The sequence below is a fragment of the Miniopterus natalensis genome, chromosome 2, assembly GCF_054644295.1.
Source record: "Miniopterus natalensis isolate mMinNat1 chromosome 2, mMinNat1.hap1, whole genome shotgun sequence".
NCBI classification, from domain to species: domain Eukaryota; kingdom Metazoa; phylum Chordata; class Mammalia; order Chiroptera; family Miniopteridae; genus Miniopterus; species Miniopterus natalensis.
This window is the reverse complement of record NC_142082.1, coordinates 164,289,870-164,303,381: the sequence shown is the minus strand read 5'-3', so window position 1 is coordinate 164,303,381 and position 13,512 is coordinate 164,289,870. Positions and strand designations below refer to the sequence as shown.

At 42.7% G+C, this 13,512-nt stretch overlaps 1 protein-coding gene across 1 annotated transcript; it reads left to right on the top strand.

The window, feature by feature from the left end:
* Positions 1-416: 416 nt before the first annotated feature.
* DDX47 (DEAD-box helicase 47) lies at positions 417-12,766 on the top strand. The gene is made up of 12 exons (XM_016197450.2): positions 417-519; positions 1,240-1,333; positions 4,416-4,604; positions 4,882-4,953; positions 5,631-5,749; positions 6,325-6,396; positions 6,518-6,634; positions 7,180-7,326; positions 8,319-8,456; positions 9,965-10,035; positions 10,728-10,857; positions 12,198-12,766. Exons 1-12 carry the CDS (start codon positions 433-435, stop codon positions 12,327-12,329), a joined length of 1,368 nt encoding a protein of 455 aa, XP_016052936.1. The 5' UTR covers positions 417-432; the 3' UTR covers positions 12,330-12,766.
* The last annotated feature ends 746 nt before the right edge of the window (positions 12,767-13,512 follow it).

Below are 13,512 nucleotides of genomic sequence, written 5' to 3'. Positions count from 1 at the left end.
GAGAGAGAGAGAGGAGTGAGAAAGACACATTGATTGGTGACCCAGCCAGGGCTGGGGATCGACCCTGCACCCAGGTACGTGCCCTTGACAGGGAGTCGAAACTGCGACCCTTCCGTGTGCAGACCGAGGCTCTAACCACTGAGGCGCTAGCCAGGACAAGGTGGGGAAAGCTTTTAAAAGGGACTTGAAGGGCATATTGGAGGCCCCGGTTCTCATCCGCTTCTGCACTGGGATCAATTCCACAAGCCCCCACGCGTGTATCCATCCCTTTGTTTTCCACTAGGTTTCCGCGAAGCCACGGCCCCTGGTCGGCTGGTGCGAAGCCCGGCACCGCCGCAGGGGGGCGCCCGGAACACGCAGTCTGGAAGAGCGACAACTACATTTACCAGCATCCCGCGCGCCGCCGACCCACCTCCGGAGCCGCCGGACAAGATGGCGGCGCCCGAGGAGCATGGGTCCCCGGCCGAAGCGCCCGAACCGGCTGCGGAGGAGGAGGAAACTAAAACGTTTAAAGACCTGGTGAGGGTGGATGACACTGTTTTCTCTTTGTACTGCTGGCGCCAGGAGTAAGCAGAGACCAGTTGCCTCAGATTCCTGCGGGCGGTGTACAAAAGCATCTGGGGCCTAACTTTGGTGTCGTCTCCCCCAAAGCTCGGGCTCCGGAGGCGCTCCCTTACCCTCTGAGTTTGGGTGGTTGGTGGGGGGCGGGGGTCTGAAGCTCGGGCTCCGGAGGCGCTCCCTTACCCTCTGAGTTTGGGTGGTTGGTGGGGGGCGGGGGTCGGCCGGGCTCTGAGAGGCCCCGTTCGCGCTTTTCTCCATTTTGGCTGTGGCGACATTTGTATCTGTCACGGAGGTTGTACATGAGGCGAATTGGCCACCCCCACCCCCCCTTTAAAAAATACCTCGGGCTTTGGCGTGAGATGACCCAGGTTTGAATTCTGCCCCGTCTCTCACTAGAGGCAAGTGTGTTACCCTCTGTGCCTCACTTTCCACACCTGTAAGTTGGGGCGATACCTCACAGAATTACGACGGTTAAATGAAACAATACGTGTGACGGGCTTGGCTTCGTCCCGGGCGAGCTGAAAGCGAGTGTCGGTTTCAAGCCCTGGACGCGGCTGGAGACCTTGGAACCGGCGCGTGGGGGGCGCGCGCGTGGCCCGCGGGGCGGCCCTGACGGCCCTTGAAGCGGGAGGTGAGTGTGCGGTGTCTTCCCTAACGTGTCCCCTTCTGAATTCACAGGGTGTGACAGACGTGCTGTGTGAAGCTTGTGACCAGCTGGGGTGGACAAAGCCCACCAAAATCCAGATCGAAGCTATTCCTTTGGCCTTGCAAGGTAGGTTGAAATTCAGTATGTGGCCTGGTACAGATTCGGTATGAAGTTAGACTCAGTGAAGCGCCTACCACTTTCGGGAACTGTTGCTTGCATACTTGAAATAAAAATATGGTCACATCACTGAAGATACAAAGTTGGTGACTTACTGGCTTTTTGAAAAAGTTCTTGGTTTAACTGAGCTTTTTTTTTTTTTTTTTTTAACACGATCTTTTTTAAATTTTTTATTTAAATCCTTACGGGGACTTGCTTAGAGAGAGGAAGGGGAGAGGGAGGGAGGAACTGGGGGGGGGGGAGAAAAAGAGAGAAACATCAAGATTGGTTGCCTCTAGTACACACCCTGACTAGGGTTCGAACCTGAAACCTAGATATGTGCCCTGACCGGGAACTGAACCCACATTTCAGTGTGTCAGACAAGGAATGCTCCCACCAACTGAGCCACACTGGCCAGGGCCCTAAATCTTCTTTTTTTTTTAATATATCTTTATTGATTTCAGAGAGAGGGAAGGAGAGAGAGAGAGATAGAAACATCAATGATGAGAGGGTCATTGATCAGCTGCCTCCCGCACACCCCCAACTGGGGATCAAGCCCGCAACTCGGGCATATGCCCTGACTGGGAATTGAACCCTGATCGCCTGGATCCTAGGTCGATGCTCAACCGCCGAGCCATGCCCAGCCAGGCCCTAAATCTTTTTTTTTTTTTTTTTTTAATATCTTTATTGATTTCAGAGAGAGGGAGAGAGAGAGATAGAAACATCAGTGATGAGAGGGTCATTGATCGAGCCCGCAGCCTGGGCATGTGCCCTGACCGGGAATCGAACCCCGATCGCCTGGATCCTAGGTCGATGCTCAACCGCCAAGCCATGCCCAGCCGGGCCCTAAATCTTTTTTATATCTCCTTCCTTCTGAAATTTTAAGATTTCCCTTGACAAAAAAAGGAATACAGATCTAGTGTTTTTTTGTGTGTTTTTTTCTTTCTGTTCCTGAGGGCATGTTGTGGTATACTGGCAGGGAGGGCAGAATCTCCAAAGAGCTGGGAAATAAAAAGCTTTAGAAACTCTTTGCTCACACATAGGTGGATGCTTTTGGAATTCATTGTCAACGGTCCAGCAGTCAAGGGGAGCATTAAAATTAGTGGATGAGTGCAAAATTTGTTTCTGTCACCTTCACAAAATTACTTCATTGTCTGGTCTGACTAATCACTCATGTCTCTGCATGTTCTTTTGTATAGAAAACACCGATGTTAATGGATAAAGGATAGCATTCCCTAGAATACACTGTTTGATCTGGCATGGCAGATTCTTATTCAAGTGATTAATGTCTATACAATGGGTATTGAAAAGTCCATTCTGTTTGATATCAGCCACTCTCCTTTCTTGAAGCTCTCTTCCTTTTTAATTTCAGGTCAACATTGTCGTGTGTCCTTCTACCTGTTCTCAGTTGCTTCTTGTTAATTCTTTCTTCATCTCCTTTTTCTCATTCAATCACTACTACAATGTCTCATCTAGTCCTGAAGCTCTAACACTGTCTGCACCAGTGAGTCTCAGCCAGTGCTCATTAGAGTCTCCTCTAGGACTCTTAAAACAACAAAGATTTCTGGGCTTCAACCTAGAATTGCTGAATCAGAATTTCCAGGTATGGGACCCAGGTGAACAGTAATAAAACCTCATAGGTTATTCTGATGTGTCTGCCCCTGGGGGAGCACCACTACTAGATTGTTCATGGCTCCCACATCTGTATTTCTTTTTTTTAAAAAATGTTCCAATTTTAGTATATGTGCTGCTGAAGGGAGCACCACATCTGTATTTCTAACCCAAACTTTTCTTCTGTGCTCCAAGCAAGCATGTCCAGCTGGTTTTTAGATATTTTTTTATGAGCTTACTGCAGGAACCTCAGGTTCGCTATGTCCAAACCAGAGTCCTTGTTTTTCTCACCAGAACTAATTTTTCTGTAGCCCCTATCTCAGTTTATGGCCTATGAGTTCTCTCCCAAGCTAGAAAACTGTGTCTCAAATACATTTCCATTTGTTACTTTCTAAATTTCCCTTGTTCCCATTCTTACTACCTTGCCTCAGTGCAGGCCACCATCATAACTCCCTTGGTATCCCAATTGAGCTCTCACTTTCCTGTGTGTTCCCCATTCTGGGAGTTTGGGTCGTTTTAGATTGTAAAGAACAGTCATGTTCAGGTTACTTCAGGGAAAAGGGGCTTATTGTAGGGTTAATGTCTAGGTAAGGAAACCTCAGCAGTTATACAGTCAAGAAACAGTAGAACAACCGTGGAGGTCATTGCTCGATAGGAAGCATTCCCATTGGGCACCGTTCTAGTGGTTTTGGTTTGGGAGGTAATTTCCAAATCTTATCAGTAATGGCTTGATTGGTGATAACAAACCATGGGAACCTATTCTTAAGGAATTGCTTATGACATTCTCCCCTCAGAAGGAGAACTGACCTGGACTGTTAAGCTCCTTGACTCCTCCCTGTGCCATCAGGCCTAGTTTATCATCCTAACGAATAACATTGGTCATAATATTCTCTGCTTCAAATCCTTCAGGTCCTCTCACTTATAGGAGGACATCAAAACTCTTCAGCAGGGCTTATGACTCTGGTCTCATTCCTTTCCCCTTTCCCCTTAAGACTTCTTTGTTCTAGCCACATTGTATGTCTCACTCTCCCTGTGTGTGCTATGTTTTTTAAAGCTTTCATTTTCTCATCATACATCATATGGGAATGTGCTTCCTTTCCTTCTCTGCTTGCTTCCAGATTTAATTTACCCATCCCCTCTTTTAGCCTTTCCTGACTCTTAGGGCAGTGAGTTACTCCTTGCTTTGTGTTCTCACATTATAGGGCTTATGTTAAAGATCTTATCACATTGTTATGTATTTGTGTATCTCATCTGCGGATTTTGAATTTATCTAGAACAGAGACCATGTCTTCTGTCTATTCAACCTTCCTCTGCCCCCAATTCCGCAAATATTTATTCATTGTCTACTTTGTGCCCAGCATTGTGTCATTGTAGAAAATGTGGGAAAATACAGAAACAATTTCTTTGCTATTAGATGTTTTCTTTCTTTTTTCTCCCCTAGGTCGTGATATCATTGGGCTAGCAGAAACTGGCTCCGGAAAAACTGGGGCCTTTGCTTTGCCCATTCTGAATGCACTGCTGGAGACGCCCCAGCGTTTGTTTGCTTTAGTTCTGACCCCCACCCGAGAGCTGGCCTTCCAGATCTCAGAGCAATTTGAAGCCCTGGGGTCTTCTATTGGAGTGCAGACTGGTAAGTGTCTTAAGAGGAAAGTAGTCTTAGGGTTTCTTCACTAGCTGAGAATGAGTGTGAAAGGAGAATGGAAAGAAGTGTAATTAGCATAAGTTTATTGACTGAAAAGCTGATTTGGTATTTCAGCTTTGGAGGAAGCTGTAAATTTAAGCCTTACATTTTAAGGGAAGGACAAATTTAAGTAGAAATCTAGCATTGGCTTTAAAAGATGATCAGTGAACTATGGAAAAAATTAAAGATCTCTTTTCTGTGTTTTTTTTTAAATTTATTTCTGTAGCCGTGATTGTAGGTGGAATTGATTCAATGTCCCAATCTCTGGCCCTGGCAAAAAAACCACATATAGTAATAGGTGAGTAGTTCCCAAAGGTAAAAGACACTGGCAGTGATGAATTGGAGAAAATCTACCAATGTCGGGTGTAACTTGTGTGAAAATGTTAGCAGTGAATGTCGCCCTCAGTCCTTGAGTTTGGGTAGGAAAGAATTCAGAGCCAAGAACTCCAGCACAAGAGGAAGTTTATTTAGCAAGCAAAGCAAAAGTACACTCCAAAGGAAGAATAGAATAGGCTGCTCAGAGATCTGCCCTGGGTTATTGGCACAGGCTTCTTTTAGCTCCTTTAAGCTGACCTGTTGGTGCCTGTCCTGTTCTCGTCTCCTGTTCTTGTATGGGAATCATATGAGGCTTTTCTCTGGCCCTTGTTCCTCCTCTAAGGGGGTCTAAACCGCATGAATGATGACATGCTAGGGGAGGAAAGGTCACCCTGGGGGCAAGATGCTAGCCTATAATAGTTGGTTCTCTAGTTTTACCCCTTGCTAGGCACCTGGGACTTTCCTCCCTGGTGACATTCCGTACATTGCTGCTCTGTTCATGCCTGTGTAACTACCTACTCTATCAGGAAGACTTTGAAGAACAGATTATTGTAACCTTGTTTAATTTCTGAAATTGGGGGGAGGAGGAGGAGGTTGGTAATTTTCTTTCTTTTTTCCTGCTCTTAAACATTGTTCTCTCTCCTTAACCTTTCTTGTTAGCGACTCCTGGACGACTGATTGACCACTTGGAAAATACAAAAGGTTTCAACTTAAGAGCTCTCAAATACTTGGTCATGGATGAAGCAGACCGTATATTGAATATGGATTTTGAGACAGAGGTGAGCTCTCAATTTCTTTCCTCCTCAAGTGCCTGGATTCAAAATTTGGTGCATTGCACACCTGCTTTATGCGGAGTGCTGCCTCACTATCAGCTAATGTAAACATCTGCTGCCTTTTTCATTCTTAGTGCTCTGCCCATTGTGGGTGCCCCAGCAGCCTCTTTAGAATATAGCCGGACTCCGATTTCAGAGATGAGGAATGTCAAAACCAGATTTTCTTTTCCATTTCGTTTGATGTAGACCTTTTTCATACACCGTGAACTATCTCTTGTTTTTTTATGACTTCATCATAGCTTATTTATTTAATATCTGTTCTTGACTTTTCTCTTAGATTTGTTCTAATCCAATTTAAATCGTTCTTTTTTTTCTGAATCATCATTTTTTTGATAGCATGTGGTATGGTATCAGTGGTAAATGTTTCGTGAATTTTAGCTGGATTGAATTGAGTTTTGAGCCCCCAAATCCCACGGTGCTGTGTTTTGTCTGTTACCCTATTTTCTGTCTCTGTCACAGAGAGTATTTGCAGGTGTCCAGTCTAAATGTTACATTGGTGTCCTTTCTTCTTTGTGCCTTAGGTTGACAAGATTCTCAAAGTGATTCCCCGAGATCGGAAAACATTTCTCTTCTCTGCTACCATGACCAAGAAGGTGACATTTTTGAGGACTTCTTAGTTCTTCTTTACAAGAATTTAGAAATGCAAACAATAGCAATAACAATAGAAAGAGCATTTGGGAATTAGTGTACTATTCCAAGTCTTCTTTTCTTTAGGTACAAAAACTTCAGCGAGCAGCACTGAAGAATCCTGTGAAATGTGCTGTGTCCTCTAAATACCAAACGGTTGAGAAATTGCAGCAATATTATATCTTTATTCCCTCTAAATTCAAGGTAAAGTGTTTACTTTGATCATTTCTGCCTCTCCCTCTCCTTCACCAAAGCATCTGAAAATGTGTCAACTCTTGATTAGCTAAGAGCTGTGCTACAGATTGGAGTTCTTTGTTTGCTTTAGAGAGCACGCTGTGGTTCTATTTATCGCTGATAAAGTCAAACATTCCAGGAATTCACAACATACTAAATAAACCACAGTAACGAAACCATGATATAATTCCTTCCAACCCCATCCTTGAGGTAGCTTTTCTTTTGTGTGTTTATTATGTGTGTTTTTTCTAGTTAAGGGACCCTTGTGTTGTGCCTTGGTATGAGGACTTTCTCTGGTTGCTTAATACAGATCTCCTTGTGCTTGGCTTAGGCTGTATGTGAAATTCATGGTTCACAGAGATAATAATGCTGGTTAAGGAGTGCAAAGCTGGCACTTAGGAGTCTGTGTAATTGAGAAGCAACTATAAGCTTAGTATTTAATTCCCTTTATGTGCCCAGGACCCCAACCTTTTCTTCGAGGTTTAATGATGTATTGTTTTGGGTTTGTAACTTAGGATACCTACCTGGTTTATATTCTAAATGAACTGGCCGGAAACTCCTTTATGATATTCTGCAGCACCTGTAACAATACTCAGAGAACAGCTTTGCTGCTCCGAAATCTTGGATTCACTGCCATCCCCCTCCATGGACAGATGAGTCAGGTAAAGATTTCTTGGTGTCATCGGTGGTGATCTGGTGGCATGAGAAAAATCTTATAGTAATAGATTTATACAATAACAAACAACAGATGGTATTAATGCATCTTCCATGATTGTTTGATTTTATGCGCTTTGAGGTGTTGCTCCAGATGCTTGCTTCCTCCTCTTAGGATAGCAGGAGGTCAGATTAGAGTGTTCATAGGTAGGTATCTGGTCTGGAAGCTGGTGAGTTGGTTTATTCAGCTCTGGTGGTAATAGTGATTCTCTGATCTCGAAGGATTTTTATTTATTAGTATTATTATTTTTTATCCTCACCTGAGGATATTTTTTCCATTGCTCTTTCAGAGAGAGTGGAAGGGAGGGAGGGAGAAACATCGATGTGAGGGAGACACATTGATTGGTTGCCTCCTACACGAGCCTGGAATGGGGCCCAGGATTGAGCCTGCAACTGAGGTACGTGCCCTTGGCCAGAATCAAACCTGGGACCTTCAGTCCTTGGGCCAACGCTATAACCACTGAAGCAAACTGGCCAGGGCCATCTCTAAGGACTTCTAATAAATTATTTCCCAATTATCTCTATCATGTTAAACGATTCTTATTTCATGTTAGTATTTTCTAGCCTTAGTCTTAAATACTTTTTTTTTTTTTTAAATATATCTTTATTGATTTTGGAGAGAGGAAAGGAGAGGTAGAGATAGAAACATCAATGATGGGAGAGTCATTGATCAGCTAGCCCGCAACCCGGGCATGTGCCCTGACCAGGAATTGAACCCTGATCGCCTGGATCCTAGGTCAACACTCAACCGCCGAGCCACGCCCGGCTGGGCTTAAATACTTTTTTGTTGCTTTTGTTTCCTTTTGACAGGTCAAGTCCAGTCCAGTGTGGAGTTAGGGGGAAATATCCTTTTAAAAATTTCTGTCTCTTGTATTAGTATGTCTAGTTGGTATTCCAAGAGTGTTTAAATTACTTTCATTTCGTTTTTTCATCATTTCAGAGCAAGCGCCTAGGATCCCTTAATAAGTTTAAGGCAAAGGCTCGTTCCATTCTTCTAGCAACTGATGTTGCAAGCCGCGGTTTGGACATACCTCATGTGGATGTAGTTGTCAACTTTGACATTCCTACCCATTCCAAGGTGAGTCCTGTTGGCGACCTGACCTTCTAGTCCCAAAGTGTATATATTTTTTAATTGAGGTATAATTCACATGTAACATTATATTAATTTCAGGTGTACAACATAAAGATTTGATACTTGTATGTATTGCAAAATGATCATCACAATAAGTTAGGTTAACATCTGTCACCACACATAGTAACCGATTTTTTTTCTTGTGATGAGAACTTTTAAGATCTACTCTCAGCAACTTTCAGATATGCATTACAGTATTATTAAGTATATTCACCATGCTATACATTACATTCCCATGACTTACATATTTTATAGCTGGAAATTTTTACCTTTTGGCCTCCCTTTACCCATTTCACTTCCCTATCCCCCACCCTGACCTCTGGCAGCCACCAAATGTGTTCTCTGTATCTATGAGCTCAGTTTTTTGTTTCTGTGTAAATTTCACATATAGGTTAAGATCATATGGTACTTGTTTTTCTCTGACTTATTTTGCTTAGCATAATGTATTCAGGATCCATCCATATCATCACAAATGGCAAGATTTAATTCTCTCTCTCTCTTTTTTTTTATGGCTGAATAATATTCCACTGTATCCCAAGTGTATTTCTTAATGAAATGTTTGCTGTTTTCCCGTAGTTACAGTATCCTTTTTGGGAGGCCTGTGATTAGTTAAGCATCAAAAACTGGGAAAGCTCCTGATTTATTCGTGCTTATCATTTTGCACATGCTTGCAGATACAGTATTAGTAAATGTGAATGAAGGTAGCCAGAGAGAGGTGCGAGGTGCTCACAGTCAGACCTGCAGGTGCAGCATGCTGGTCTTTGTCTGCTCCATTTCTTTAGAAGTGCCGGCTTGTGGTTCTTAGTGTATCTCAGGGTTTGTCAGCCTCAGCACTATTAACGTCTGGGGCCAGTGAGTTCTTTGTGGTGGGGCTGTTCTTTGTACTGTAGGCTGCTCAGCACTCCTGGCCTCTGCCCATAGAAGCCATTGTGACAGATGCGTTCAGGTTTTTCCAAAGGCCTCAGGAGGACAACCCCCCCTCGGCTGCACATCTCGCTGCTGTAGACAAGGTGCTGTCTCATCTGACTTTCACAGTAGTGTGAGCCTGGGCATGTCTTTCCAGCCATGCTTTATAGATAAGAAACCAAGGTTCAGAGAGGTTATGTGACTTGCAGACAGCTGTGTAGCTGGTAGGTGGTAAAACCAGAGCTGTGACCCAGACTTGCCTCTAGACGCCATGCGGTTTTTCTCTGCACCATGTGATGCTTTGTGACCACGTAGATCTGCTTTGTAGGTTTGTCTTCCTGTAAAAGAAAGGAAAGATGGGGTCAGCTTTGTGCTGCGAGGAGAATAAAAAAGGTGAAGCAGGTTTATCTCAACAAATTTTTAAATCCATTCCTCCATGCTTCAACATGAATCTATTTTCTTTTAAAAGTTTTCGGTAAGACTTTTACATACAGAGGTTTTTATTTATACTTCATGTAACTCAAATTTATTCACCCTTTTTGTTTCAGGATTACATCCATCGAGTAGGTCGAACAGCTCGAGCTGGGCGCTCTGGAAAGTCTATTACCTTTGTCACACAGTAAGTAAGTGAACCTACTTTAGAGGCAGAGCAGTGTCGAGAAAAGAGCAGAACTTCGGAGCAGATTGGCTTGGAACCTGACTACCAGTTACTATAATAGTTACTTAACCTCCCTTATCCCATTTTCATCATTTGTAAAATGGAAATAATAATGCCTACCTTTGGAAAAGTCTGAAAATGTAACTGTTTGTTGCAATGTCACCTGTGGGTAGAGATCAGGAGTGCTGCTGAGCATCCTGTGATACAAAGGGCGGCCCCCACAACAAAGAATTCACTGGCCCCAGATGTTAATAGCTCAGGGTTTTAATGACAATTGGAGATGGAGATGTATAAGGTCTAGTACAGTATTTGGCATATAGAAGGGAAAAAACACACCCTGTTATTTCTTTTAACTGCTGGAGCCAGAGAGCAGTGACCTTCCCCTCAAAGAATTAGAATAACTATCTCTGATTTTGTTTTTAAAGGAACAAATTTTATGTACCCAGTTCTTTTCTGGGAGTAAAGGTCGTTGGGGGATTTTCTAAGGGGCTGTGCACAGAAGATTGTATTTAGTCAGTATTCTGAAGAGGATCAGTAGATTCCATATTGTTCAACACTGTGGCTCCTGTTGCATTGTATGACATATATATTTTGGAATGGGCTGACATTGGCATTGTCAGTCCACCAAAGCCATGCCAGTATTTCTTCTTCAGGTATGATGTGGAACTCTTTCAGCGCATAGAACACTTAATTGGGAAGAAACTGCCTGTCTTTCCCACACAGGATGACGAGGTTATGATGCTGACAGAACGTGTGACCGAAGCCCAAAGATTTGCCCGAATGGTATGCAACTTATTTTTTTACCAGCTTCTTTGCAAATGATATTCTATGTACTAGACACTGTATTGTGTTAATCTTGAAAGTAAACTGCAGGAGCTGGGTAATATTTTATTCCAAATTTGAGATGAGCATTCTAAAGCTTAGAGATGGTAGGTCCATCATCAGACCACACAACTAAATGATTGAATCAGGGTCCAGACTCAGTCTGACCACAGTGTCCACATTCTCAGCCACTGTCCATGTTTCACATGTGGCAGGAACACCTTTGGACTTGAGGTCAGAAGGCACAGCTGTGAGCTTGGACAGTGTGTCTGATTTCTCAGAAGCAGTTCCTCAGCAAGCAGTTCCTATCCCAACTTAGGGAATAACACTTACCTTGAATTCCTTACAGGGCTTTATGAGCACCACATAAGCTAAAATAAACTGCAGAGTTACTGATAGTAGCAGTAACAGTAGTAGTGGAGATGAGAAGATTCTAAATGAGTTCTAGTCTGGGGATAGAGGAACTTTGCCCATACGGGGTGCCTTCTGAGTACCTGAAGTACGGACTTGTTTTTGTTTTTCTTCCAACATGGAATTCTTTGTTTGATATTTTTGTTTACCTTTGCATTGGGGGAAAAATATTCAGAAAATACAGAAAGGATTCAAATAGTAAATGAAACATATAAGCCACTCCAACCCCCACAGAGAACCAGTGGTACCTTTGGCTGTTTTTCTTTTTTTAGCCATATTTAGACTTTAATTGTGTGTGATTAACATTTTTCGATTTCAACAAATATAGATCCATGTGATGATTTCTTTGAGCTAAAAAGAATTCTGTTACGAATATGTAACGTGATTTACATTGATGTGTATTTATGCTTTTTCTAATTTTTGTATTTTAACTAGCACCGGGTTGAACATCCTAGTATGTATAGCTTTGCCTACTTGTCTTGTTTCCTTAGAATAATTCCTAGAAGTGGAACTGTTGGGCTGAGGAGTATACACAGTTAAAATTTGAATTTACATGGAATGCTGCATTGCCCTGTAGAAAAGCTATGGCAGTTTACACTGTCAGTGAAAGTATATGTGAATGTCTCACATTTTGACCAATACTGGGTATTACCATTCTCTTAAATCTTTGTTAGTCTACCATGTGAAAATAACAGCTTATTGTTTTAATTTTCATGTCTTTGATTACCAATGAGGTTAACATTTTTGTATATTGGGATTTGGGTGTTATTCCCTTGCTAATGTGAGATTTTAGGAAGTTACTCATTGTTTGATTTTTAAGAAGGGGAGACCAGCATGTGTTACCCCTCAGTGACTGGTTCATTTTCGGTCCTATCCTTTTTGTTTTGCAGGAGTTAAGGGAGCATGGAGAAAAAAAGAAACGTACACGGGAGGATGCTGGGGACAACGATGATACAGAGGGTGCTATGGGTGTCAGGAATAAGGTGGCTGGAGGAAAAATGAAGAAACGGAAAGGCCGTTAGTCTCTTTATAAAGACTTGATTTCTGCTTTCTGTTTTGTGAAAGGGGATTGAAGAGAGAAAGAAACCTCCTCCAACAGAGTTCTTCAGACAAATCTGTCAGAATTATGTCCAGAATCTGCTCAGCTACTTCAGTACTTATTCCCCTTTCTATGTGCTGGAGTGTCATTCCTGCAGAATATTCTGTACAGTGCTGATGTCATGTTATTACTGTTCTTCCTCTCTGGTTCCTTGCTCATGACATGAGTAGATGTGCTCTTCTGTCACTTCACACAAACCCGTTGCTTTCCTCAGCTGCAAGTCAAGGACTAGGTTGATGCAGCACTTGACCTGGAAGTGTAAAGATGCTTCTGCATCTATGAAATGGTAATACCTAAGCAAGCTCAGCTTGAGCTTCATTAGACCTAATGTGAAATAATAAATTTATTATTTTTAAAAGATTGAAACTTCTTGAAGACCTTTATAGGTTAAAGGACTTGATAGATTTAAGTAAGATCTTGCTCATTGGCAAGAAACTAACAGCGGCGGTTATGTGGCAAATTCATTAGTTGCCCTTAATTTAAATTAAACATTATTTATGACTTTCAAAATTAATTAGTGAAGGAACAAGATTATAGATGGCTTTGAAAGGAAGGTCCACTTAAAAGGAGGTTGGTTGTATTTTTCTGAGGATGGCACCAAGTCCATAAGTAAGACTGCAGCATTTCTTAGATCCCTAAATAGAATCACTTCCTGGCTTCTCGGACTAAGCAGGCCGTTAGGAAGACAGGTTTCTCAGATTCTTAACCCCAGGTGAGTAGGTTAAAATCAGGAAGCATCAATACAGGGGAATTCCAAGACCCAATTTCATTCACTTGTCATTGGTGCCTGTTGGACACTATTTCCTTTTGGCCTCATCTATTGGTTGATTTAATTCAGGAGATGTAAAGCTGGGGTGTCAGCTCCTGGGGATGAAGTAGACATTGGCACTGTAGGGACTGGATGGGGCAGGGGAGGGGTGATGGAAAACAGAAACAACTCTGAGCTTTGCTGTCATGTGCTCTGAGGGCTCTTACACATATAATATGTCTAATCATTTTTGATGAATGTAACAGTTTTATTAGAAGAGGGTGTCTGGGGCAGCAGAACCAAGATGAAGCAATTCCAGTAGGATTGAGAATAAGTTTTGGCAGAAGAGAAACTGTCC

What these genes read in the sequence shown, in the direction of transcription:
- DDX47 (XM_016197450.2), top strand. Translation starts at nt 433, where the DNA reads ATGGCGGCGCCCGAGGAGCATGGGTCCCCGGCCGAAGCGCCCGAACCG. An exon ending in TTCTATTGGAGTGCAGACTG is followed by an intron (nt 4,605 to 4,881) that starts GTAAGTGTCTTA and finishes TTATTTCTGTAG; the next exon opens with CCGTGATTGTAGGTGGAATT. An exon ending in CCCAAAGATTTGCCCGAATG is followed by an intron (nt 10,858 to 12,197) that starts GTATGCAACTTA and finishes TTTGTTTTGCAG; the next exon opens with GAGTTAAGGGAGCATGGAGA.